Source organism: Pagrus major, chromosome 22 (assembly GCF_040436345.1).
Source record: "Pagrus major chromosome 22, Pma_NU_1.0".
NCBI classification, from domain to species: domain Eukaryota; kingdom Metazoa; phylum Chordata; class Actinopteri; order Spariformes; family Sparidae; genus Pagrus; species Pagrus major.
Genome location: NC_133236.1, coordinates 9,754,533 through 9,778,634, shown reverse-complemented (window position 1 = coordinate 9,778,634; position 24,102 = coordinate 9,754,533). Strand labels below are relative to the sequence as shown.

General features: G+C 39.9%; 1 protein-coding gene across 1 annotated transcript in view; it reads left to right on the top strand.

The window, feature by feature from the left end:
• The window catches only part of galnt14 (UDP-N-acetyl-alpha-D-galactosamine:polypeptide N-acetylgalactosaminyltransferase 14 (GalNAc-T14)), a 188,229-nt gene that overhangs the window by 125,499 nt on the left and 38,628 nt on the right, over positions 1-24,102 (top strand). Inside the window, exons 4-7 of the mRNA XM_073492794.1 lie at positions 3,300-3,367; positions 7,804-7,869; positions 14,514-14,635; positions 21,611-21,698. Coding sequence (XP_073348895.1) covers positions 3,300-3,367; positions 7,804-7,869; positions 14,514-14,635; positions 21,611-21,698 — 344 coding nt within the window. The remainder of the gene's footprint in view (positions 1-3,299; positions 3,368-7,803; positions 7,870-14,513; positions 14,636-21,610; positions 21,699-24,102) is intronic.

The following is a 24,102-nucleotide window of genomic DNA, read 5'->3' as shown; positions in this document are numbered from 1 at the left end:
AGAGAGGCGGGGAAGTAGTGAAAGGGAGGAGAGGAGGTGGAGAGAGAAAGAAAGAAAGAATGAAAAGAGATTGTGTCCATCCATCCATGTCTGTCTGCCTCACTGTAACACAGATATATAGATGGATAGATAGATAGGTGGATGGATAGATGGGTGGAGGAATAGATAGATGCATTCAGTGGAGGATTAAATGTGATCTAATGAGATAAATACACTCTTGACTTTCAACTTGATCACTTCATTTCTCCATCTTTACCCCCCCTCCATCTTGATTCCACCCTTCTTTCTTATTTTCTTGCCCCACACCTTCCCTCCCCCTCGCCTCCCGTCTCCCCTCCATCTCATCCATCAATCCGTTCATCCATCTCTCCTGATCGCTCGTCGACTCCGCAGAGAGAGAGAGAGTTGCACTCAGGACTATTTGTCTCCCTTACTTGCTTGCCACCTCTCTCTCTCTCTCTCTCTCTCTCTCTCCCTCTCTCTCTCTCTCTTTCATCTCGCTCTGCCTCCCCCTCCCTCCCTGCATCCATCATTCCTCCTGATGGGGTCCGGTCCCTCAGAGAGTTTCGCTCCACACCTCCTCCTCCTCCTCCTGCATTATCAGCTTCAGCTCCCTCCATCCCTCCATCCCTCACTCCTTTCTTCACTTTCACCTCTACCAAACTCCATCCATCGCTCCACACACACTTCCAACAGTCTGCCTATTTTTACTCCCCATTTCCTGTAGATTTCTCCATTGTACTTTGATCCATTGCACCTTTGGTTTAGGGCTGGGTTTTTTGTTTTGAAGGCTATCTGCTGTACTGGGGGGTAAATCTTTGTACCAAAACAGTTATGCAATTATTTATGCAGAGAGTCTCGACCGTGTTCTGGTGTAGTGAACGTACTTCTGTCCCCTGTTGTCTGTGTGTGCCGAGTTTCATACACAAATCTATCCTCCAATGGCCACAAACGTTGTTTAAATTGGACATTGTGTTTTCTTTTTTCTTTTTTGTTGTTCTTATTTTCCTTTCTCAAAATACGTAAGCCTGCCATTACCTTCTTGTTCTCTGACTACATTATTGTTTAATAATTAGATGTATAAAATCATAATACATGATATGGATTTTTTTTTTTTTATTCAGCCAATATTTATAAGTACCTGCTTCTAGTTCCACACTCAAGAAGTACAAAACATGTAGGTTATGCACAACTGAGTGATAAGAAAGGCTACGATGCAGTGAGCAAGTGAGCTATTTGTTTTTCCATAGCTCTTAAAAGATTTGTTGTGTTAAAACTCATAGACTTTTTCTCTCCTCGCTAAATCCCTGCAGATGTATTGCGTGCTGCACTTGTTTCGGCTTAGTATTATTCTTTCTGCTAATCTGCTACATTGTAATTTCACTGATTGTGATAATAGCCAATAATATAAATTTTCCCAAAATTATACATATTATTCTTCCCTAATCCTAACAATATCCCATCATTTCAGATACACCGTAGTCAGATTTAAACCAAAAATCTCCAAAACCATTCAATTCAGTTCTTAAGATAAACATTAATATTTTTAATAATGCATCAGATTAGAGGGTTCCTCGTAGAGCCCGACAGATATATTGGCCCATCTAATTTATTGTATTTGTGTATATTAAGGCAGACATGTTCCTATATGAAAAGTCTTTTTTCAAGACTATAATGCGGAAAAAGTTGCTTGCGGAAATTTATATTTATTAATTTTGCAGGTGGTTTAGTAAGTTTCAATGCACTGATGTCATTGTAAATTATTGCAAAAAAATCAGCCAGGCATCAGCATTGGCCCCAAAAATCAAGTATGGGTCGGGCTTTAGTTCCTTGTACAATTTATAGCATTATTCTCTCAGAATCTCATTATATCCAAGCAAACTTGCCGTTGTAACTGGAATATCAACTGAATTGGTGTGAAGTCAGAATGAATCAAATCGGAAATTTAATCAAATCAGGAAATCAGTGGTGATTCCCAGCTCCACTTTGTTCATTTATTCTCCTTGTTTTCTTCAGATAACTAAAAAAAACAAGACTTGTAAATGAGCAAGAATGAACCTAAAAGGCTAATTTCCATTTGTTGCCTCTGGCCAGATGTTAAAAGACACTAAAACAGAATCAATGTGAAAAATCTTATAAAATTTACATACACAGAATAATAAATATGCAACAACAGTACATTCACCAATAAATGTTGACAATATAAAACTTGTCCCTTTATCTCCCTCCCATGTTATTTTTAAAGTCTTCTCTCCCTTTTATTATGTCTCTCCCTACATGAAACTTTTTCCATTCTCCTTCCCAGTTTTCTTTTCTCAAGTTTTATGTCGTCATCTTTCCTTCAATCTCCTTCCCTCCCAACTTTCCTCTTATCTTGTCTATCCTCTATTCCACTTTCATCCTTCCCCTCCCTTTTTCTTTCTTCCCTATCACCTTCTTTTTGCTCCATCATCTCTTTTCCTCTTGTGCTGCCTCCAACTATTTCTGGCATCCTTGTTTCTTCGCTTCCTTTTTCTTTTCCCAACTTTTATTCTGCCTTCCTTTCCTCATTTTCTCTCCATCTGCTGTGCCTTCTCCTTTCCCTCTACATCTTCCTTGGATCCTATTTTCTCCCCCTTCCTTCTCCTCTCCTTACTTTAATTGTATTCTTTCTTTCTTGATGCCGTTTTTGCTTTTTCTTTTCTATTGTCTTTGTTCTTTCTTCATTTTTTCTCCCATCTTTACTCCTCCATCCTCAAACCCAATCTTCCTCCTCCTTTTCTTGCTTCTTACCTTCAATATTCTCTCCCTCTTATCATCCGTCTCTTTGTGCTCCTTCCTGTCATTACTCTTCTCTCTTTTCCTCCATCCCTCTCTTCTGTCCTTAACCTTTACCTATCTTCCTTCTCTCCTCCCTCCCTCCTCGGCCCTATCCGGAGGGGATGATGAACACGGAGGTTATTGAAGAATAGAAATGATGAAATAAACGGAGAGCAGAAACCGACCCAGAACAAAACACATTTCCTTATTTTCTTCCTGTAAAAGTTATGAATTTTTTATGTTTCAATCTCCCTCTTTAATGAAATAGTTTTTTAGAGGCGACACGTCATACATTTTCATAACAGGAATTTGGGCTGACATTTTCAATATGTTGTTTCATATGCCGTGCAGTGCGTACATAATGGATTCATGAGCAGCTGTGTGTGTGTGTGCAGGTTGGCATTTACTTGTCAGCTTCCTGCATATTTCACATGCATTCTGTTTACTGTAAACTCGTGTTTGTGCATATCTGAGACTAATATTTTCTTTTGTCTCTCCAGCGTTTTGAACAGAACTCCAGTTCATCTGATCCGTGAGATCATTCTGGTGGATGACTTCAGCGATGACGGTGAGCTGCAGCTGGACACGCGTACACAAACACACACATTCCTAGTCTCTTCCAGGTCAGAGATAACAGAGATGAGACCTACATAGCAGGTCAGAGGGATGAATGTGTCCACAGCAGCTGGGTCCACAGTTTCAGGAGTACAATAGAGTTGAAAAGAGACCTCCATTCTGGGTCAAAGCCGATGGACGAGCTGCGTATGAACAGAGTCTCGCCTGCAGCTGTGTCAACTCTGTCTCCAGAGACGCAATGTCCAGGTGAAAGAGACCAAACAGACCAGAGAAAATTGTTAAAAGAGTGAAACAGAAGGTATTTATATTCTTTAGAATGAGGTTATTGTCAGCAAATCCAATGAAAAGCTCAAATCCAGCAATTAATGGGTCTACTAACAAGTACGCTGACATATCTTCTTCCTCTGTGCCACAGAGCTCCATTGTTGGCCCACAACCACACTGTTGCACTGGATGACATGTTCCTTCATTACCATGAACACACACACTGTACATGCCGTCCTGTTGCTACAAATACACGAGAGCATCAAATGTGGATTAATCTGCTGCTGAAAACAGTCCCCAACACATGCACTATTACCTCCTGTTTGAGTGTGGGAGCATAACATAAGTAGGAGAGATGTAGATTGTAAATCAGTGCAAATGATTAACAAATTATTTCTTTACACAGTGAGCAAGCTACTCTACTATCTCCCCAATTATAACGATCTAAATCCTAAACAGAAAAAGAACGAAACAAAAAGACATTCAGTTAACCTAACTCCCTCGGCTAACACGAGCAAAAATGATCTCGTCATTTAAAATCATTTAGCAAAGCTATTAAGTGCACATTCACACAGGTAGCTGCTCACTAAACACACACTTCTAACACAGACTAACAGGCAAACAACAGTCCATTTTTTTCCTCACTTGAATCGAGGGTCTAAGTACAGAGGATGTTGTTCACTGTACAGAATGTAAATCCCACTGAGGCAATGTGATTGTGATTTTGGCCTTTATAAATAGAATTAATTTGATTTGATTTGATTTGATTTTGAAGAATCTGATGACATTATTGACTCTGCATCTTCTGGACTGCTCCTGGATCGACATCCATTCACATGTTTTGTATATAAAAAAGTAAGCAGGATCGATTGTCGTCATATAAATATAGTGAAGTAAGAAGTACAACAGTTTCTATCACTGTTGTACAGCAACAGTCAGCTAATGCACATATGCCGATAAAAGCCTTGAACACTTTTACACGAGAAGCTCTGATTTGCTTCAGTTTCCATTTTTCTTTCCACTCTGGCTAGAAAATAAGTTCTTCTCCATATCTGCCGAGCTGACCCTTATACAATCAAAAACAATTTGTCTGCACTTTTGGTTTTCATGGTCAGGGAGTGCAGCAGTGATAAGAAAAACACTAACATGCAACAGAAAACTCAATGACAGTAAAAGTACAGCAGCATCAGGAGAAGTGGAAACTAATGTCTGATAACAAGATTTGATTTGTTCCAGGAACTTTACCAGAGTTCACTGACACAAAGTTTATTCATCTGTATTCGAGGTCGCTCCAGTGAAGGGAATTTATTCTTCCTCCTCCGTGTAACATTATGTCACAGTTGAAATGTTTGTCAAGGAAAAAACAGAGAAAGCAATGGAAAATTCAGTGTTTAAGTTTTGCACATCAGAAATTGTCATATCAGAAAGTAGGTCAACATATTAGGAAATACTAAATGTCTTGTTAACCCACATTTGACAGATTGTTTAGCCTCTGGTTCCTCCTCATGGCTTTTTGTAGTTGGTAAACTACACAGCAACCCATTTTCACCAGAACAACTGCCAGTTTGGTTTGTCTGTACAAGCAACCTATTATGATCTATGTTTACAGTTAGGCTGCAACCTCTTGTAGACATTGTAATTATGATGGGAGCAAAGGAGGAAGTCAGGTGACATAGGATTGACAGTTCAAACACACCCATTCTTTAACCTAGGAGGCCGCTTGTTGTGCCCAGTGTGAAACCAAAAGTTGACTTTGACTAATTTTAAATTAACTACAAGGAACTTTAAACTGGTTATGCAACAGTCTTAATTTAATACTGATGCATCTATATGAGGTAGAAGATATTTCTGTAAAATGTTCAAGGTATTCTTAATGCCTGTCACAGGCATACCGAGGATTGATTAAGGGGCCTCGAAAAAAATAATGAATTCATTAATTATTGCTGATAACTTTTTAAAATATAAAGGCTGCAGACCGTTAATCTTAATTTCCAGTTGTGTTTCATATTGTATTTCAGCAGATTAAGGACACCAATTAACGGTTTAGCACGCAGTAAACTGGAGAAAAACACTGAAAATAGTGCCCCCTTTTCTCAGTGGATAATCATTTTTGGATCAAAAATTGTTTGAATGGAAAATTCCAAATCAGATCAGACATTCGGAATCAAATCAAATCGAATAGTGAGACTGCCAAAGATTCACACCCCTAATGAGGACGTAGTGCATGACACGACATAAAGTAGAAACAAAGAGAAACTTAAAAACTTCCTTTGCAGCCGAGAGGAGAAAATGTATACGGCAATTATTCCAGTCAGGAAAAAACAACATTGCAGGGCATCAACTCTGAGACTGGCAGTTCAGCACTACTTGATTCTCCACAGTCTTTTAAACACCTAATTATCAAAGACACCTGCTGAAGCAAACTGACACCCAATCAGGACAGATGGTGCCACATGGACATGAATAGAAGTGAAAATGCTGGTGATGATGGTAAAATAGTGCCAGATTTAGAAATGAGAAATAAAAAATTCATGAAGTAATGATCAGGACAGATGAGGAGAGCATCAAGCATCAGTGGAACAAGATATATGCAAGTAAATGGTAAAGCTAGAACATATGAAAATGAGCAACAACAGTGTTAATGATGCTGAGAGCAGACTTGAAACATGTCAACCAACAACTAAATGTCAAGGCTGATCTGTAAAACCACAGAACTTCATTTCATTTCCTCCCACACAGCAGTGTGTCATTTAAGAACGTTTATATCTTGCCTTTGGCTACAGTCCTAATTTCTTGCAGTGATTTATTTTGGGATATTTGACCTTGCATGGATCGTTTTTTTTCCCCTACTGACATCCTGCTGCACGTCAGTAGAGTGTTTCTATCTCAATCAGAAACACTGTTGATCTCTAGTATCAGTATGGTTGCCATGAGGGATATATAGTTTTTATTAAAGTGACTGCCAACTTTTTTTTGTTTGACATATTGCCTGAGTGCTGTTTATCGACACCACCCGTCATCTTCCAAATGTGTTCTTTCAAACTGAATATTTAACACTGTTGATTTGTTCCAACCAGTGCATAATTAAAAGAAAAAGAAAATAGATATTTCAGAATCCTGACTGAACTTTTAGTTTTGGTAGAAAGTATATATGGGCCAAAACTTCTCTGTCTGGGTCAGAGTATTTTCTGGCCTTTCTCACAAAGAGTTCACAGTTTCCAGCTTGAAAGGAAAGTTCAGTGGAGAACAGAGCGACCGGGCGTCTCTTCTGGTTCAAAGGGCTCTGATGGAGGTTTTCAGTCATTCGGGGCCAGTAAACTTTGGCACAGTAATATTTATGTGTTAATAAGTACTTTAGAAAAACATTGTCTTCGTGATAAGCAATATAACAGTTCTTAAAAAAACACATCATCATATAATAATAAGGCCAAGGATATTTCATTGCAATTGTCAGCTTCTGTGAAATTGACACCACAATGCACTGAATAAAGACATTATTCTGCTTTTTGTCTATTGAGGGATATTTTGTCTTATTCAGTTACTCATCCTGATGTGTTGTAGATATTGTCTTGCTGTATCGCTATACCTCCGTTATCATGGGCAACTTATTGTGAGTTATTCTGATTTCCACCCCTACTATTTAGCGATTTCAATTAAGGATTGTACTTTTCAGAAATCATGGACTTATTATCGAATCTAATGTTGAATTTGTAAGAACAGGAAATCTTTTCAGAAGCCATTGTTGCTCCAAAACATTATCTATTAAATATTAATTCCCCTTCTTTTTACAACTCTTATCTCAGCGGTTCTGTTTCTCTCCCCTCTTTCCTTTTCTTGTTTCATTTTGACACTTTTTCCACCAGAGTATTTTTCAAACATGTATCACAGCAGACAGTTATATTTAAGATAATATATTAATACAACTCCAGAATTCAGCGGGGAGCGCACAGTCGGCTGAACAGCAACTAAACAAATGTCTGGTATGTCAAACTGAAAGCTTTGAATTGCCGTCCTGCTGCTGCAGCACTTTGCAACAAGCTGCTAATTTCCCTCCAGAGTCAAGAAATTATCCAGATTTATTACACGGCCCACAATATTCTATTCAATTCAGTTATATTTTATTCTATTCACTTGAATGATTGTGTTTCTTCTCTTTTTTTTCAGAAAGTGACTGCCAGCTTCTCACCAAACTGCCTAAAGTTAAATGTATTCGCAACATCAAAAGAGAAGGTATGTCAACAGTTGTGTGTATATGTGTGTGTGCACTTGTCTTTGAGTGTGTAGATTTGTATGTGTTTGCATATTTGCATGTTTAATTATCCATACTGCTTTTGTGTGTCCGGCATACGTTTGTGAGCAATATACTAATTGTTTGCACGTGTGTGTGTTTGTGTGGGTGTGTGTTTAGAATAAATTGCTTGTGCACACCTCTAGCCTAAAAATTTCCATATGCAAACGCACACTCACAGACAGACAGACAGACAGACAGTCTGTGAGTGAAGTGAAATTGATCCATTCATCTTTGGCTACATATGGAGCCGCGGAGCTGAAATGACCTGAAGTGAATTGAAGTGACAGGAGCTGCTACTGAAATAGAGCCCAAAGAGGCAGAGAGAGAGACGCCGACTGTCATAAAAGAAATGTTGGTGTAGAGAAAATGTCTTCCATGAACTCAAACCAAATATACCACAAATTCAAAAGCAAGACCACGACCTGAAATTTGACGTCTTCCTTTGTAAAATGCCAGAAAATCAGCATAAAAGCAGCAGAATTCATAAATAACTTGGCAGAATCTGAAATGACAACCAGTTGAGAGCTAATTCCTCAATCACGCTAAATATGGATGTTAATAGAGTCATGCGTCATGTCTATGCTTATCATGTTTCTATATAATCCAATTGGAGCTGCCTCCATGCTCTTAAATATAGAATACAAATGAATGCAATACACAAATTAACATGACAGCTTGACAATATGATGGGGTCATGAGTATGTTAGGGACAAATTGCACTGTTGGGAGCCAGAAAAGGTTCCTTCCATGTGTGGAGCTGAAACTTTTATTTGATGCTTTGCACTCTCAGGAAGTTCCGTTCTTATCCAAAACAGACATGCAGATGATTTTAGGTGTTAGTTCATTAATTATACCACCCAGTGTTCCACCTGTGGGACACTTAAGCTGATTTCAAAGACTGCCAGAGCTGTGGGATGTTAATGAAAGTATTTTATGTAACAACAGAGGAGGAAGATATAGAGGATTTTTTGGTCACTGTAGTCTTTTCAAAAAAGTGCACAACAAAGTATGCGTCTGAAAGGATAGAAAATACGCCGTCCTGCTGCCTTCAAACTGGTCAGGCAGGTTTGAAATCTGATCTTTTCTAGTCATTTATCAAGTCCCGGACATTTATTGTTATCCACTTCCCTAGCAGACCTATCACAAGAATAAATGTTGGCATTGTACATTTCTGCAGAACACAGATATGTTGAAACTTTGCGCTTCAGCCTTGCGCTTTCAGTGCGATGTTTCCACACACTGTGCTTAAGGTCTGGTTAGGTTTAGGCATAAATATCACTTGGTTAAGATGAGGAAAATCATGTTTTGGCTTGAAAACACACGGTTTCTGTCACCACAAAGATGACTGCAAAATGTCCAGTTGGTCGCTACAATGACTGGGGTTTGTTAGTTGAAATAGGAAGCAAACGGTGATCTTGAATTGATCTCAAAGTGTCGGCTTGTGTAGCAGGATGCGCCATTGTGACATTGTGATTTAAAATGTGTCCCACCAGAGAGCACAAAAAAGTAGTGTGTCCCGTCAGAGTAAAGCAATAAGGCAAGAGTTGTTCATGTTTGTGACAGCTGGAAAAGAAAATGAAAAGAAGTTCGTTGCTCCTCAGTACAAAGTTACATGTCTATGGTCTCAAAGTCTGCTGTTTTTAATCCAAAACGCCCACTTTCTTCTCCAATGATGATGACAGTATTTCTGCCATGGGCAGTACATGTTTCAGCAACAGGTCACATCATCAAAAATGTAGCATAATTCGGAGGAGCTGCATATTCATGCGCCGCTGTTGCTGTAGTAATATATAAATCAGACCCAGAAAGACTTGTTACCACTTTATGGAAGTTGATCAGAAAGCAAATAAAGTATGAAATAATAAGATGATGCAATAATAAGAAAAACACCACAGGGAGAAAGCATGCGGACCATAAAGATAGACGGACAAAGTCCATCTGTAGCTTTATCGTTAAGATCAAAAATCTGTCCCTCCTCAGTCTGAAGCAGTAAATGGTTGTTGTCTCCACCTCTGACTGCTCTCATTTTTTCCCCTATCATGTTTGATGGATATAAAGAAAAAACATGAAAACCCAACATTCATCACACCGTTACAAACTTTGACAGCACTGTAATTACAGTAGCCTGTTAGTGCAACTCACTCACACAATCGACGTTCACTAAATTCCAAACCAAGTCTTTTCTATACAAGGATGTTTAAAGCCATTTCAGCTAATAATTTTGGCTGTCACTGTTCGAACATGCCATTGTGAATGTTGTCTACAGATGAGTGAGAACACACCTACACTTAAACTTTCACAAAAACCCTTCCATCTGAGCATCATCTTCTCTAGATGGTTCAGATTGTGTGCTCGCTCTGAACTAACCGCAGCACAGACAGACATTTTCAGTCGACTCATTGCTGTTATTTGGTGACACCAGAGTTCAAACAGCATCATTCTCACTGTGGCAAACTAAAGTAGAAATCACTGAGAAACCACTTCTAACCTGCTTGTTTTTGGCTCGATGAGAGCACTGCCATTTGAACTGGGATTGCTGCACAAAAGTGCCTCAAATTATGAGTTCTGCTTCACTTATATCTCTCTTGTTTTTGTATCTGTCTCTCCTCTCTAATAGTCTCTCACTTTTTTTTCATATTCTTAATTTATTTTATTTTTCTTTATTTGTTCCCTTACTTTCCCACTTACCTCTTCGTCTGCCTCTGTCTCTTTAACAACAGGGACACTTGTCCCACATGCTGTCACTGAAAAATTTCATTATAGCACAGTCATGCTGATCACACACACACACACACACACACACACACACACACACACACACACACACACACACACACACACACACACACAGGCAGGGTTCATCAGTTTGGCTAGTTAATAGTTTATAGCTTCAGGCCTTCTGACTTGATTGTCTTTTAATGCCCATAAAAACACACCAGGCTGATACTGTAAGTCTCCAATGACACACAGGGACACATAAAGAATGACATACTTGTGAGGACCCTCCTAGATATAATGCAGTCCCTAGCCTCTTACTATAACATAAACTTAAACCCAATCTGAAGGTAGTGACTTCCTGCTTTGCTTTAGTCATACAAATTGAAAGGTATGTATTTGCCACACCAAATGTATAAATGCTATCTTAAAAACCCACTGTGTGTTTGTGTCAGATGAACCTATATGTGTTTGTATGACAGCTGAGACCCTAGCCCTTTTCAGACAGAGATTCCGCAATAACACCACAATGAAGGTTCACCTTTACGCCGCCTTTTTTTGTTCACACTGAACCAAGCAACCAAAGCTGCTCCAGTGTGTCATTTCATACAGCATGCCAGCATTGCAAAAAAAGGCATGACGGTACACATCATACATTGATGTCTGTGTGTTTTCTTTCATGTTTCCAACTTAAAAATATAAAAATGTATCCGCCGACTGTTTGACATCCATCCATCATGGAAGTTTTGCTCTGAATGACATCACGTAATCACCATCAGTAAATACCAGCCCCTGCCATGCTCTCACTACTGGAGAGGGATGCAGTTTTCAAGGGTTTCCAGTTTTCTGTTACTACCTCCACTGGTGGATCAGAGGTGGACGAAACTGTAACTTTCACACAGACGGCGAGGCAGAATATCGATTCCCACCCTGAAAAGGCAGTGTGAATAGGGCTTCTGATTTAACTCAAAACTTAATAGAAACTATTTTCTCTTGTTTCCCAGCAGACCCTCTTGCTTTGCTATGTGTCTCTGCACATTCGTTAAAGGAGAATTCCTATATATTTAATCTGGGCCTTATATTTACATGTTTTGGTGTGTAATGATTAATACCAAAGGTTTTGAAATCACTCCAGGAGATCGCCTCAGCAGGCGGCTGCAATAGCTGCAACATAATCCTTATAGACCCTAAGCAACTCCGACTGTCAAAGTTGCATGCTCTTAAAGTGCTTGTTTTTGCCACCGACAGGCTGAGGTTGTTATCCCAAGTGTCTGACAACATTATGGAAATCATTCCTCCGGAGAAAGACCTCGCTCAGAACTCTTGCGAGGCGAGTTGTTGGAGTCCATAGGAATCGTTTCTGTGTTGTTGCCATCCACATTACCCACAATGCAACTTAGCCACTGAGTGACATCACTAGAGCAATTTATCAGATTACATGCAGCGTCCTCTGGTGCCACAAAAGGCTTTATACAGAACCATTTTTTTTCATATACGCAGCAGTACTCCCCAAGACCTGTAAACACATTTTAATGAGTAAAATTGGTGGAGTTATCCTTTAAGGAGCGAGCTCAGTGGAACAATGGCACACACACAAATGCACACACTGTGATAGGTAGAGACAGTTAAGAGTTATCAATGAATATTAACAATCGCAAAACATCTGCCACTCGCATGCGTGTATGTGTGAGTAAATGGGCATCCACTTGTGTGAGTGTGCCAGCTTCTATGTGGGTCCAGTTTGTGTGTGTGTGTGTGTGTGTGTGTGTGTGTGTGTGTGTGTGTGTGTGTGTGTGTGTGTGTGTGTGTGTGTGTGTCCATCCATCCAGAAAATAAAGCCTTATTGAGGATGAAATGGGATTTTTAATTGGCTGAGCCTCGGCCTAACAGAGCAGCGTGAAACTTCACGGCCCCTTGTACAATGTCACCGACACACACACTCACAATGGACCCACGCACACTCACCGTAACACACAACCGTACTCTGCACATGTGTACACACTTATTCAAACAAGCACACCCACAATCACGCACACACACGCACACACACACGTCTCGATGTCAGGGAGTATTGATTAGACCATTTAGTCCAAATAGAAGAGAACACTGGCCCCCATCAGGGAGACCTCCCTAACAGGCCCATTTAAACACACACACACACAGAAACACACGCTCTGTCTCTCTCTGTCTTTCTGCAACACAACCACAATCAGCCGACACACACGTTTTCTCTCCCTGACACTAACCTTCACTCTCTTCCCCTTCCTCACACACACACACATGCAGAGTGTGATGGGCCTGTTAAAAGGTTGTGTCCATGTCCGACAGGGCCTCTAAGAGCCCCGCATCGATTTTCCTCTCTGCTGACTGACTGAGAGACGGAGCGAGTGAGAGTAAAAGAGAGAGAGAGAGAGATAAGGGATGTCAATAGGTAGAGCAAGGCACTAACAATGCCAAGGTTAAGGGTTCTATTCCCGCCCAGTGCCTGAAAGCATTCTCTCCTTGGATGTCTGTGCGTGTGGTAGGAGGATGGAGATGGAGGAGTGTGTGTGTGTATGTGTGCGACTGATAGTCACAGTACGTGAGCGTGAAAGTTGAATATATACTGTCTTATCCGATCTGCCGCCCTGAAAAGAATCAATTTCAGCAGGCAAAGTGGAGGATTTCAATTTAGTTGAGAGCAGCTCCGACGGCTGAATGAGGCCGTATGTTCGATATATCAACTGTGTCCAAGTGCAGGAACTGTATGGATACTGCACGGTTTAATGTGAGGGTATGTATGTATGCATGCTGTGTATTAGAGATGAAAGTTAACAAGACTACTCAGAAGTGGGATTCAAACCTGCTGCGCCTGCGTGTAAACTGAAGGAATAGTTTTGAAATCACAATAGGAGTGTTGCAATAGCTCAATATTCACGATAACCAGGATTTAAAAAAAAAAAAAATTGATATTGTGTTAATAATACACCTATGATAATATCGTGTATTGCATTACAAGATGTTGTAATGTAACAAGACCAACATCGATACAAGATGTCGGTCTTACGCATCTTTTGTTTATGACTTCATCTTCATCAGTGTAATTGTTCTTTTTGTACGCCTTTCTGCAGTTGTGGTTACCGACTCTCTCTCCACCTTCTTACACTTGTATGCACATAATTTCTTTATGTTGCAACTTTACGTTTGTTTAGGTTGAATTTTCTGTCGCTGTGCTTATGCTCCAGTTAGGTTTAGGCAACAAACACATGGTTAGGGTTAGGAAAGCATCATGGTTTGGCTCAAAATACCTGTTTTGGTTGCCGTAATCACAGATGGAAATGGTCCAACTTTCTGTCAATAATAGCCGGTTTTGGTTGCCACAAAAACAGCTGGAAATATCCCCAGGTGTACTTAGTATCCAGTGGCGTGACTTGAACTGTGGTCGGCCATTTGGCAGCCTCGTTGGCTTGAAATATCACAACCATCCCCTCCACCTGCTGATTGGAAGCATATAATGTGACTGTGCTATACCTCATTTGGTACAAATGTCAACCTTGGATGTGGTTTGCAGAAATGTTAACTGCTAACATTATATCCTGGTGACTGGTCTGGGTCTCTTTCATAACACATTTGCATTAAGTTTTGGTTAGATAAGCTTACAGTATGTGATAAGAAATGTTATTGCTTGTGCATTCTCAAGGACAGTAGTTGTTCAGGAGCCCCAGGGACTGAAACTTATTGGAAAATAAGTTCACATGCGTTAAATATATGGAGCTATTTGCCAAACTGAGAAGCAGATCATTATTAAGGGGATAAGTGTTTCATGTGAGTTATAACAGATGAGTTGACACTCTAAAACAACACACTTGTATCTCTGTTGGTGCATCAGGTCTGATCAGGTCCAGAGTGAGGGGGGCCGATGCTGCGAGGGCTGGGGTCCTCACCTTCCTGGACAGCCACTGTGAGGTCAACAAGGACTGGCTGCCCCCCCTGCTGCAGAGGATCAAACAGGTAGATCACCACCCCACTCTGATGCCTCCTACCAATGTGTAGCTTCACACTAAGTGTGTGTGTGTGTGTGTGTGTGTGTGTGTGTGTGTGTGTGTGTGTGTGTGTGTGTGTGTGTGTGTGTGTGTGTGTGTGCGTACGTTTAAGTGTTATACTGGTGTGTGAATGAGATCATGAGTGTCAATAACTTCAGCAAAGCCATTTTAAAAATATGGAGCACTTCACTGCACTACAAAAAGTCTGTGTGTGTGTCTGTGTGTGTGTGTGCGTGCTTGCGTGTGTGCGTGTGTGTGTGAGAGTGAGATGACTCCACTGGTCGAGGTGAAATAGTGCCATGGGAGAAAATAGCTGACGGTCTGATTGCCTCTCATTAAGAAATAAGTGCTGCACTCTCTCCTTCACCCTGCTCATCCGCTCTTCACTCCTCTGTTTGTCGCTCCTCCTCCTCTTCCTCCTCCTCCTCCTCCTCATCCTCCTCACCGCCTCTTTTCTCATCTCCTCTTCTCCTCAGGTCAGTTTTTACCACTTGTCAGTTCTTCCTCCCTTTTCTCACCTTGCCTCCCTTTCTCTCTGTCCTTACCTCCCCTTTCTGTCTTCATAACTCCTATTTTTGTCTTTCATCTCATCCTTCTTCTCCTCTAATTTTGTCTCCTCCTGCCTGTTGTCATTTGATTTTTCTCATCATTTCTCTCTCTCAACCTTTTCTTTACATACTGTACTTCCTCTCATTTTCTTTTCTTTTCTTTTTTGTCCTCTCCTTACACTTTCTCCTCTTTTCTTCACCTCACTTTTTCACCTTATTTGACTCCTCTCCTCCCCTACAACAAGCCCTTATGCCATTTCCTGTCACGTTATTGTCTGTCCTCTTACTCACCTTGTCCCCTTTTCTCATCCCTGATCTTTCCTTTCTTCTGCTTCCTCCTCCTCCCCCCCCCTTTTTTCCTCTCTTACATCATTTTTTCTCCTCTCCTGCTCTCTCTTTACACCTCATTTTCCTCCCTTCCTTTTATCACCTTATTTGACTGCTCTCCTTGAACCTCTTCCCCTCTTTTCTCTTCCCGTCTCCTCCTGTCCTCACCTCCCCTTTCATGTCTTCTAACCTTCACTGCTCTTTATACCTCTCCTCCTCTCTTTTATCTCCTCTTTGCACCTCCTTTCTCCTCGGTTTGTTCTTCTTTTTTTTTCTACTGTCAGACTGCTGTCCTTTCTTTTTTCCTCTTTGCTACCACTATTCTCCTCCTCTCTTCTCTCCTCTCATTTTGTTGTCTTTCCTCTTTGCTGTCCTTGTCTCATCTCATCTTCCTCCCTCGCTCCTCACACTTTCTCTCTTGTTATCTCTACTCACACCCATCTCTCGTCTTCTACCCTCTTGTCACACCTTCTGCGCTTTTTTTTCCTTCCCATTTCTTCATTTTCTCACCTGTCTCCTCCTTTTCCAATGCATCAAATCAACAGCTGTGTTCAAAGACCTTTGATCTCCATCTACAGAGCAGCGATCAATAAGTAAAACCACCACAGAGGCTGATCTGATTCTGCAGCCATACAAACATCATCCATATTCATACTCACGCTTTAAGAGCGTGTGTGAGTGTGCAGGAGAGTCATCCGTCACTGTCTGTCCAGTCACTTTATAGTCATATATTTATATTTAAATGTATGAGGTATTGATCCAGGTAAGCACACACACACACACACACACACACACACACACACACACACACACACACACACACACACACACGCAGGCAGGCAGAACTACACACCATCATAAAGTTCTATTCCCCTCAAAATAATAGTCTGTCTCATTGATGGAGAGCTGAAGTCCTGTCCAACTTTCAGGTTCACTTCTGTTCCACTTGCTTTCATTACTCATTGTGTTTTGATGTAGGAGGCTCTTTTTTTCATTCAAATATTAGTATTCTTTACTGCCTCTGTTCTAAACTACACTTGCATCTGCTGCCATGCAGTACTATGAAGGCACATTGCCATTTCAGCAAGGAGAACTATTTTTTAGTGTTCCCACAATGCTTTGGCAGCACTTGGAACATAATGTTGTCGAACAAACTAATCACTCTTTAATCGTTCCTGCCAAATGACTGTTGTATGTTTCTTTTATTGTCAGGAGTGAGTCAAAGTAAGAAAATGCAGCTTTCTCATTTAGATAATTACCATCCATGCTATTCTCTTCTGCTGATTGATTCTGTGGAGCATTGATTCAACCTTTGACCATTACAGTAAAGTTTTTATGTTTGTTGTTCTCAACAGCCAGGCTGCATTAACCACATCCAAATGTTTTATCACACTATATCGGGAATTCAACGCAAATAAAACGATCAATGTATAACTCAAATAAATAGTGCACAGTTTTATATCCTGTTCAAGGGATAATTATAATTGTTCATTGCTTATTCTCTTATTTTATTATTGTATTGTGGTTGCAAATGCAACTATGCAAATTTAAAGCGGTTTTCTTCTTAAAAGTCCCTGTTTATGCAACGTTACGGTATCGTACTGGATTCATCTCAGCAGAGTTGGTCTGGACTGTGAAAAGTAATGGGCCTTTTTTATACACGTGACTCGGTTTGACTCCGCACATCAGCCCAGTGCGGCAAGGATTTTCATTTCCATTACAAGAGGGCTAACCCCTTAAAGGTCTTTAATGACACGCTTATGTTGAGTAGTGGTCAAAGAAGTGGCAGTAAAAACTCTGCCTCTGTGCAGTATTGTCGAAGAAGTGGTGCTAACAAAGCTCTGGAGTTACAGAGTTAAAAAAACAAATACAGTAAACACCAACTTACTTGACTGATAAACTAAGTAACAAAATAATGACTTCATTTTAATTTTGGAGCTCTCGTCTGTTGCTACTTACAACTGGCCCATCAAAATCCAACAATGACAAGAAGGGTAAAGCACATGAAAGGTGAGGGTGAACCTTACAAAGTAAACAAGAAATGACTGAACTAAAACCCCAAACCATGACACCAGTATCCTTTTTTCCTGGCAAACATTGTTGAAGTGAGTAATTGAGTGATATGTTTCACATTTTAACATTGACAGGAATAATTAACCTGAGCAGCAACGATGCTGTTGTTTAATTAACAAATTCAAACTTCATTTACAATCGGAGACCCAAAACTACAGTGAAAACATGTGCTGCCTTTTTCAATAAAATGCACACCCAACATAAAACTCTGCAAAAGACTTCAAATATTTGAATGATGGGTTTGGCTTTTTGTTATTGAGTCTTGTCAGGTTAGGAGTTCTGTTTTTGAATGTTTCACATCTTTTTGTTTTATTTTCTTTAAGATAAACATATTTTCACCAGCCTCATCAAAAGCCTCACTGAGATGAAACATCTTTTATTCAAGAGTGTCTCGCCCAAAAATGAGTTTCAGACTCAACAACAAACATCAGATAACAATCTCTCTCGCTCAATTCATGAATAAAATCAACAACAAACAATCACATACAAGATGCCATCCCAGAAATGATTAAAGACAAACTAAGAGCAGTCTAAAATATTTTAAATTGCACCAGCAGCATCTGAAACAGCAGCTTGAACACACTTGTCCTGACATTGTAATCGCTGAATCATTATTGTTTAATATTCTGTTGTGGTCATACTGCATAATGTTCAGTAAAGACATGCATGAAGGATGATGATAATGATGATAATGATGATGATGATGATGCGATGCAAGATGTTTTGGGGGTCAGTTTTCCTCTCAGCTCGGTCATCAAACATTCTCATTTCAAATCAGGTGAAAAAAAAATAAAAAAATGGCAGAGATTAAGAAACTGCTCCCCAGCGATTTGAAAATAACACTCATCCAATTACAACAGTAATGTCGTGAATGCTTCACCCTGAGTGCTGCACAGTGTCATTACCCTAACAGCTATTAAAGCAGACGCAGTGCTTTGTAATGTGGCTGGAGCTGTAGAGGGATGCAGCCTGTGTCCCCTTGCTCTGACCCTGCAGCTAATGGTCCAGAACCGCTCCACCTGCTCTGTAATATCACTGGCTGAAGGCGCATCCAGCCGTTTGACCAAACTAATAGAGGGACACTTCATGATTTAACAGGGACCTCAAGTCTGGCATGCTTTTGTGTGTGTGTGTGTGTGTGTGTGTGTGTGTGTGAGAGAGAGAGAGAGAGAGAGAGAGAGAGAGAGAGTTTTGTACTTTTATCCTTGTAAAGAGCAAATGGTGCCATGAAGGTAGAAATATGAGGGAAATCAAGTGCAGTTCTTACTTTTACAGGGGTTTAGAACTCTATTTAGGGGTTAAGGAGGCAATAACTACGCTAAATCTTCAAGAGTCTTATGGCCCTATGGAAGATTAAACAGTAAGGATTGATATGGGTAAAAAAATAAGTAACTCTGGCAGTGATAGGTGTAAACATTTGATATTTTTTCAATGTAGTTTGTAAAACTACTGCTAAAAAAAGTAGCTTTAGCAACTACTTATACTTATTATACTCATTTAACTCAGCATTAAATAAATCAACATATGGTGTATATGAAACAAAATATAATAGCCTACAAAAAATTCACATGCCAGCAGAAATATGCCTCTCAACTCAAGTTTTATTTTTTAAAGAACAAAAGCTGACATTTTTGGTCAACATCACAGGAACTTCAGAGGCACTAACACTTAGGCACTAAAACTAGATGCCAGGGCAGAAGCGCTTGTTGACACAACACATGAGCAGTCTCTCAAAGTTTTTATCAGACAGTCGGCTCCGTTTGGCACTAAAAACATCTTTACCAACACTACAAAGCCATCTATATCCAACATGTACATGCTCAAATATGGCCATGGTTGGGCTGGCGCGTTCGGGGGTGCATCGGGGGTAGTGGGAGGCTTGTCCATGACGTGCTTGTGCCATATGAGCACTGCCTTCCTTGGCATAAAGACCCACCCACTCTGTGAAGCATTTGAGTGCTGCCAGGGCAAGCCAATCAGAGGCAGCGTTGGCTTAGCATGTCATGACATGTTTCATGCCTTTTTTCAAAGAAAAATAAAATAAAATTTATATTATATAGTTTTTTTTTTTATAAAATAAAAATATTTCATGTTATTGGCCAAAATTGTAGTTTGTAAATTGAGTAGTTAAACTACAAAAAATGACCCGAGAAGTAGTTGAAATACTTGAAGCAGCACAAAATATGAATGTAGTTTAACTACCAACAAGTTACAGCAAATTGTAGTTAAGCTATGTAGTTCAACTACATGTAGTTTAAGTCTCCCCAACACTGTGCTCCTATACACATGCTCTCCTCTAAAAGTAAGCCACTTAAAACACCAGTCTCTTCATCCTTTATCCTGCTCATGTGGTTTGATCTTGAATATGAATTTATTCAGACATTAAGTAGCCTAAGTAAGCACATACTGGCTGGCAGGTTTTGTTGTGGCAGATAAACATTTAACAATTTGGGATATTTGCTTTGTCTCCAGGATTTAAATAAGATATATCTTATGGTTTGTGTTAAGTATAGAGAATATAGAATTAGGCAGGTACTCAGCTGAAATGAGTATCTAGTATCTTCCAAGTGAATTGTGTAAATATTAGGCACCACAGTGCTCAGCTGTAGCAACCTGCGGCCACAAACAAAAACAAAATCCTGTGTTCTAAATACTCTGAGCCTTTGAGACACGACGCGACAATGCTGTGCTGAAACCAACGGCAAGGGCAGCACAAACCGCGTTGTCTGAAAGAATGATCAAAAACATTGATCTGAAGCTCAATTCTGAGGCTGTCCTGTAAAACGTTTTCTAACAATGAATATAACGACTTCTGATCAGTTAATCTTTATCAATTTCTGGCTTAAATGAACAACTTCCAGTTCCAATCTGAATAATGCGCCCTTCACAGGAAAAATACTGCGCCTTTGACTTCAGATCAATTTATCAACCATACAGGTGGGCGCAAGTACATTTGCTTTTTACACAACATGTGCGCTGGGCATGACAATTGCGTCAATGTGAAACTAGCAATGACACTTGCGCCAGCGTTAGGTGGAGCCCTAACACCTCGATTTAAAAGTAGGCATTTGATTTTGGCAGTTTATTTGAATGTGCAGGGTTAAAGTTTGTATTTAAGATTCATGGCCAGCTCATTTCTTTAGCTTGTTTTGCGGCATGCAAGCACCCTGACTTCCAGTCTCTGTCAGGCATTTTGAACTCAAACACAAATTATCATGTGTGTAAATAATTCTAAAAAACATAAAACATTTCTGTGCTTCTTTTTTTCCCCATCAAAATCAGTTTTAACTTCAGGCCAGGACATTTAATGCACCCTGTGTGATGTGTTAGGATTCCAGTGTTTTTGAGATATCTGCTCTGAACTCATCTCCTTTCCCTGCATAATGCTCGTATTATTAAAATGAAAAACCTCTCAAACTAAAACCTCCAAACTATTGGCATCTGCTAATGACCCTGTATACTTACATTCATCGACTCTTTTCACCCTGTTATTCTTTTTATTTTCAGCTCTTTCTTGCTGAATTCTTCTTTCACTTGTATGAGTTTTCAGTATTTTCATATGGTTCAACAGCCTGACATTGATGGCTGTAAAGTGTATAAAATAGAGCTGAATGGAGGTGAACAGAGGTAGAGGTCACTCTCTTCTCACTGAATGTGCTGTGTGCATGATTGGTGCCGAATGACTGAAATTCCTTTTTAATGTGATGCAATATAATGACCTTGGAATATGCAGTCTGTTTCACCCACACACACACACACACACACACACACACATGCACACAGATTAGAAATTAATTCATTGCAATAGAATTTGATGGTCTGCACACAGAATCAGGTTCACCTTCACGGTCACCTTCTCTTTCTGTCTTTCTCTGTGGTATTTTTCTTTTTAAAGATTCATGGTCTCTTTTTTTCCCTTCTGTTTTTTTCTCTCTATTTGCTTTATAGTACTAACCCAGCATGAATGTGTGTGTTTTATGTGTGTTTGTGCCCAGGACTCAACCCGTGTGGTCAGCCCGGTAATCGACATCATCAACATGGACACTTTTGCCTACGTGGCGGCCTCTGCTGATCTCCGTGGAGGTATGGAAATGCTCTCCTCTGTCTACACTAAAAATGACTCTGAGGCACCCTCTGGGTGTCTTTTGATGACAGAGAGAAAACCCTGAGGCTGCCTGATTTATGAAGGAGTTCTTCATGATGAGTTCACGAACCTGCTCTCTCTACAACATCAAACAAGAACACATTTGAGGTTTTTGTTTCGAAAAATGGCCCTCAAGGTGCTTATTGGCTCATGTTGGATCTCACAGGTACCCAATGAGAGTCTTCCTTCAATATAATCTGACCTTTGTTTAACCCCAGATTCAGAAATGTATATAAAAATGTGATGACTGTGTCTGATTTTGTAATAGAAACCTTTAGCACCACCAAATCCCCAAATTTCCACCAAGGTCACTGGTGATGTTTTGAAACATACTCATTGTAAGCTTTGTTGAAATTTGAAACCTTCACCAGTGAACCGGGAGGAAAGTATAGAGTTGTTTAATGGGAGGAAATGCTGGTTTGTCCCACATGTGTAATGGTGTCCCATCCCCCTCCGCAGCTGGCAAAATACTTGCAAATTGCTTTGGCATTTTGGCGACAATATAATCCCACTTTAAGTTAATTTAAAGTTTGGGTGGAATCAGGGAGCATGCATGATTTTCAGGGGGTTATGTTTTCGCCATAAGTGTTGGCGATTTGTTGGTTGGTTGGTTTGTCAGCTACATTACCCAAAAACTACTGAACTAATTTCCACTAAACTTGGATGGAGGATGGGTCTCGACCCAGAATAGAACCCAATTAACTTTTAGTGTGGCTTCAGATAAAAGGACACATCCAGGAATGTTTTTCTCACTTTCTTTAACATTGTGAGATATAGTAGGACATTTTTCAACATTTTCGTAAATTTTCCAGAGAATAATGCATGGATCTTAATGAAAAGAAATCTGCCGTTTTTAGGTGGCTGGTAACTATGAGAGAGTACATTTGATGCTAATTTTGCATATTTAAATGTGTTACTTGATATTGGATTAGGCTTGATTGAATTAAAGGGGAATGTTGGGCTTTGGTGGAGGTATTTGCTCTACTGAGTACCATTCTATTTATCTAGTTATTCTAGTCATTCGATGCACTTACATGTACACTCAATAGCTCGGGCGCCGGTGATGACCCATGAGCCTCAGCTGCCGTTTCTGTTGAAAATAAATCAATCAGAGTACTAAGTATACACAGATGGGAACAAAACAATGCACCATGGGTACTGAATCAATCCGAAACTGACCTAAAATCTCAAAGGGAACTGATTAAAATGCTAAATATACTTTGATGTTTAGCTTCTGCTCATTGTTAGCAGAGCATTATCTTTGGTGATTGAATGTTTTATATAAATACCCCTTGTTTTTGACATCTTTTTTTATGCACCGACTGATAACTTTGACGTTTTTATCAAAGAAACTATTAGATATTGCAATATTTTATTAGTATTTCACATAATTTGCTTAATATTCCTTAATATCAATAATTAAATGTCTGTCTCGATCCTGATTAATAAATGCTCGACTGTAAAAACACCAGGGATAACAATGACAATAAGACCAGGACTTCATTATTCTATCTCTGACAAATGTGATATAATGTATTTTTATAAAATTAGAATTAGAAACAATAGACCAAAAAAAATATATATAATTTTATGTTCATACATTCCCTGAAGTGCTCCAACTGTCAATCACCTGTCATTTTCTGGGGAAAAATTAACAGGAATTGCACCTTTAAAGCCCTGAATGACGGAAACAGCTTATCCCACCTTGCAGATTCAGACAAAGCTATGACAAAATCAAGGAGTACTATTTTACTCCATCATATCAGAGGCTGCTGAGAGCCAGAGTCTTTGAAAGTGCTAGATCAAGTTAAATTATTTGTGCATCCCTGAAACAGTCCTGAAAACCTGAAACCAGGAAACGGGTAATAGCAGCGAAAGTGGATCACAGATTGATGATGTGGAGCGAAGAACCTGAGGAGGGCCTTTCCTTTTAGCTCGACAAGATGTTGCAAGTTACAGATGAGCCAAAACCAAATGGCCTGATAATGGATCAGAACAATACACAACTGTGTTCTCCACCCATCTCCATCATCCTTCACTTTTTCTGAAGCCAATCTCTCCTAAGAGCTCCATGGTCGCTCTCTCTTTCCATTAGTCTGTCTTATTCCAATCTTCTTCTCTTGGTAACAGCGATCGGCCAATCAATGCTGATAATAGCCCTGTCCATGGCTCTCTCTATCTCTGTCTCACACACACACACAGACACACAGACACACACACACACACACACACACATGCAGGGGAATCGATAGTGATAGTTGGGCTCACAAAGGGACATTTTAATTATAGATGAAGCTGTCTCTCATAACATAAAAAAAGGCCGTTATGAGATGGACTTTCTTT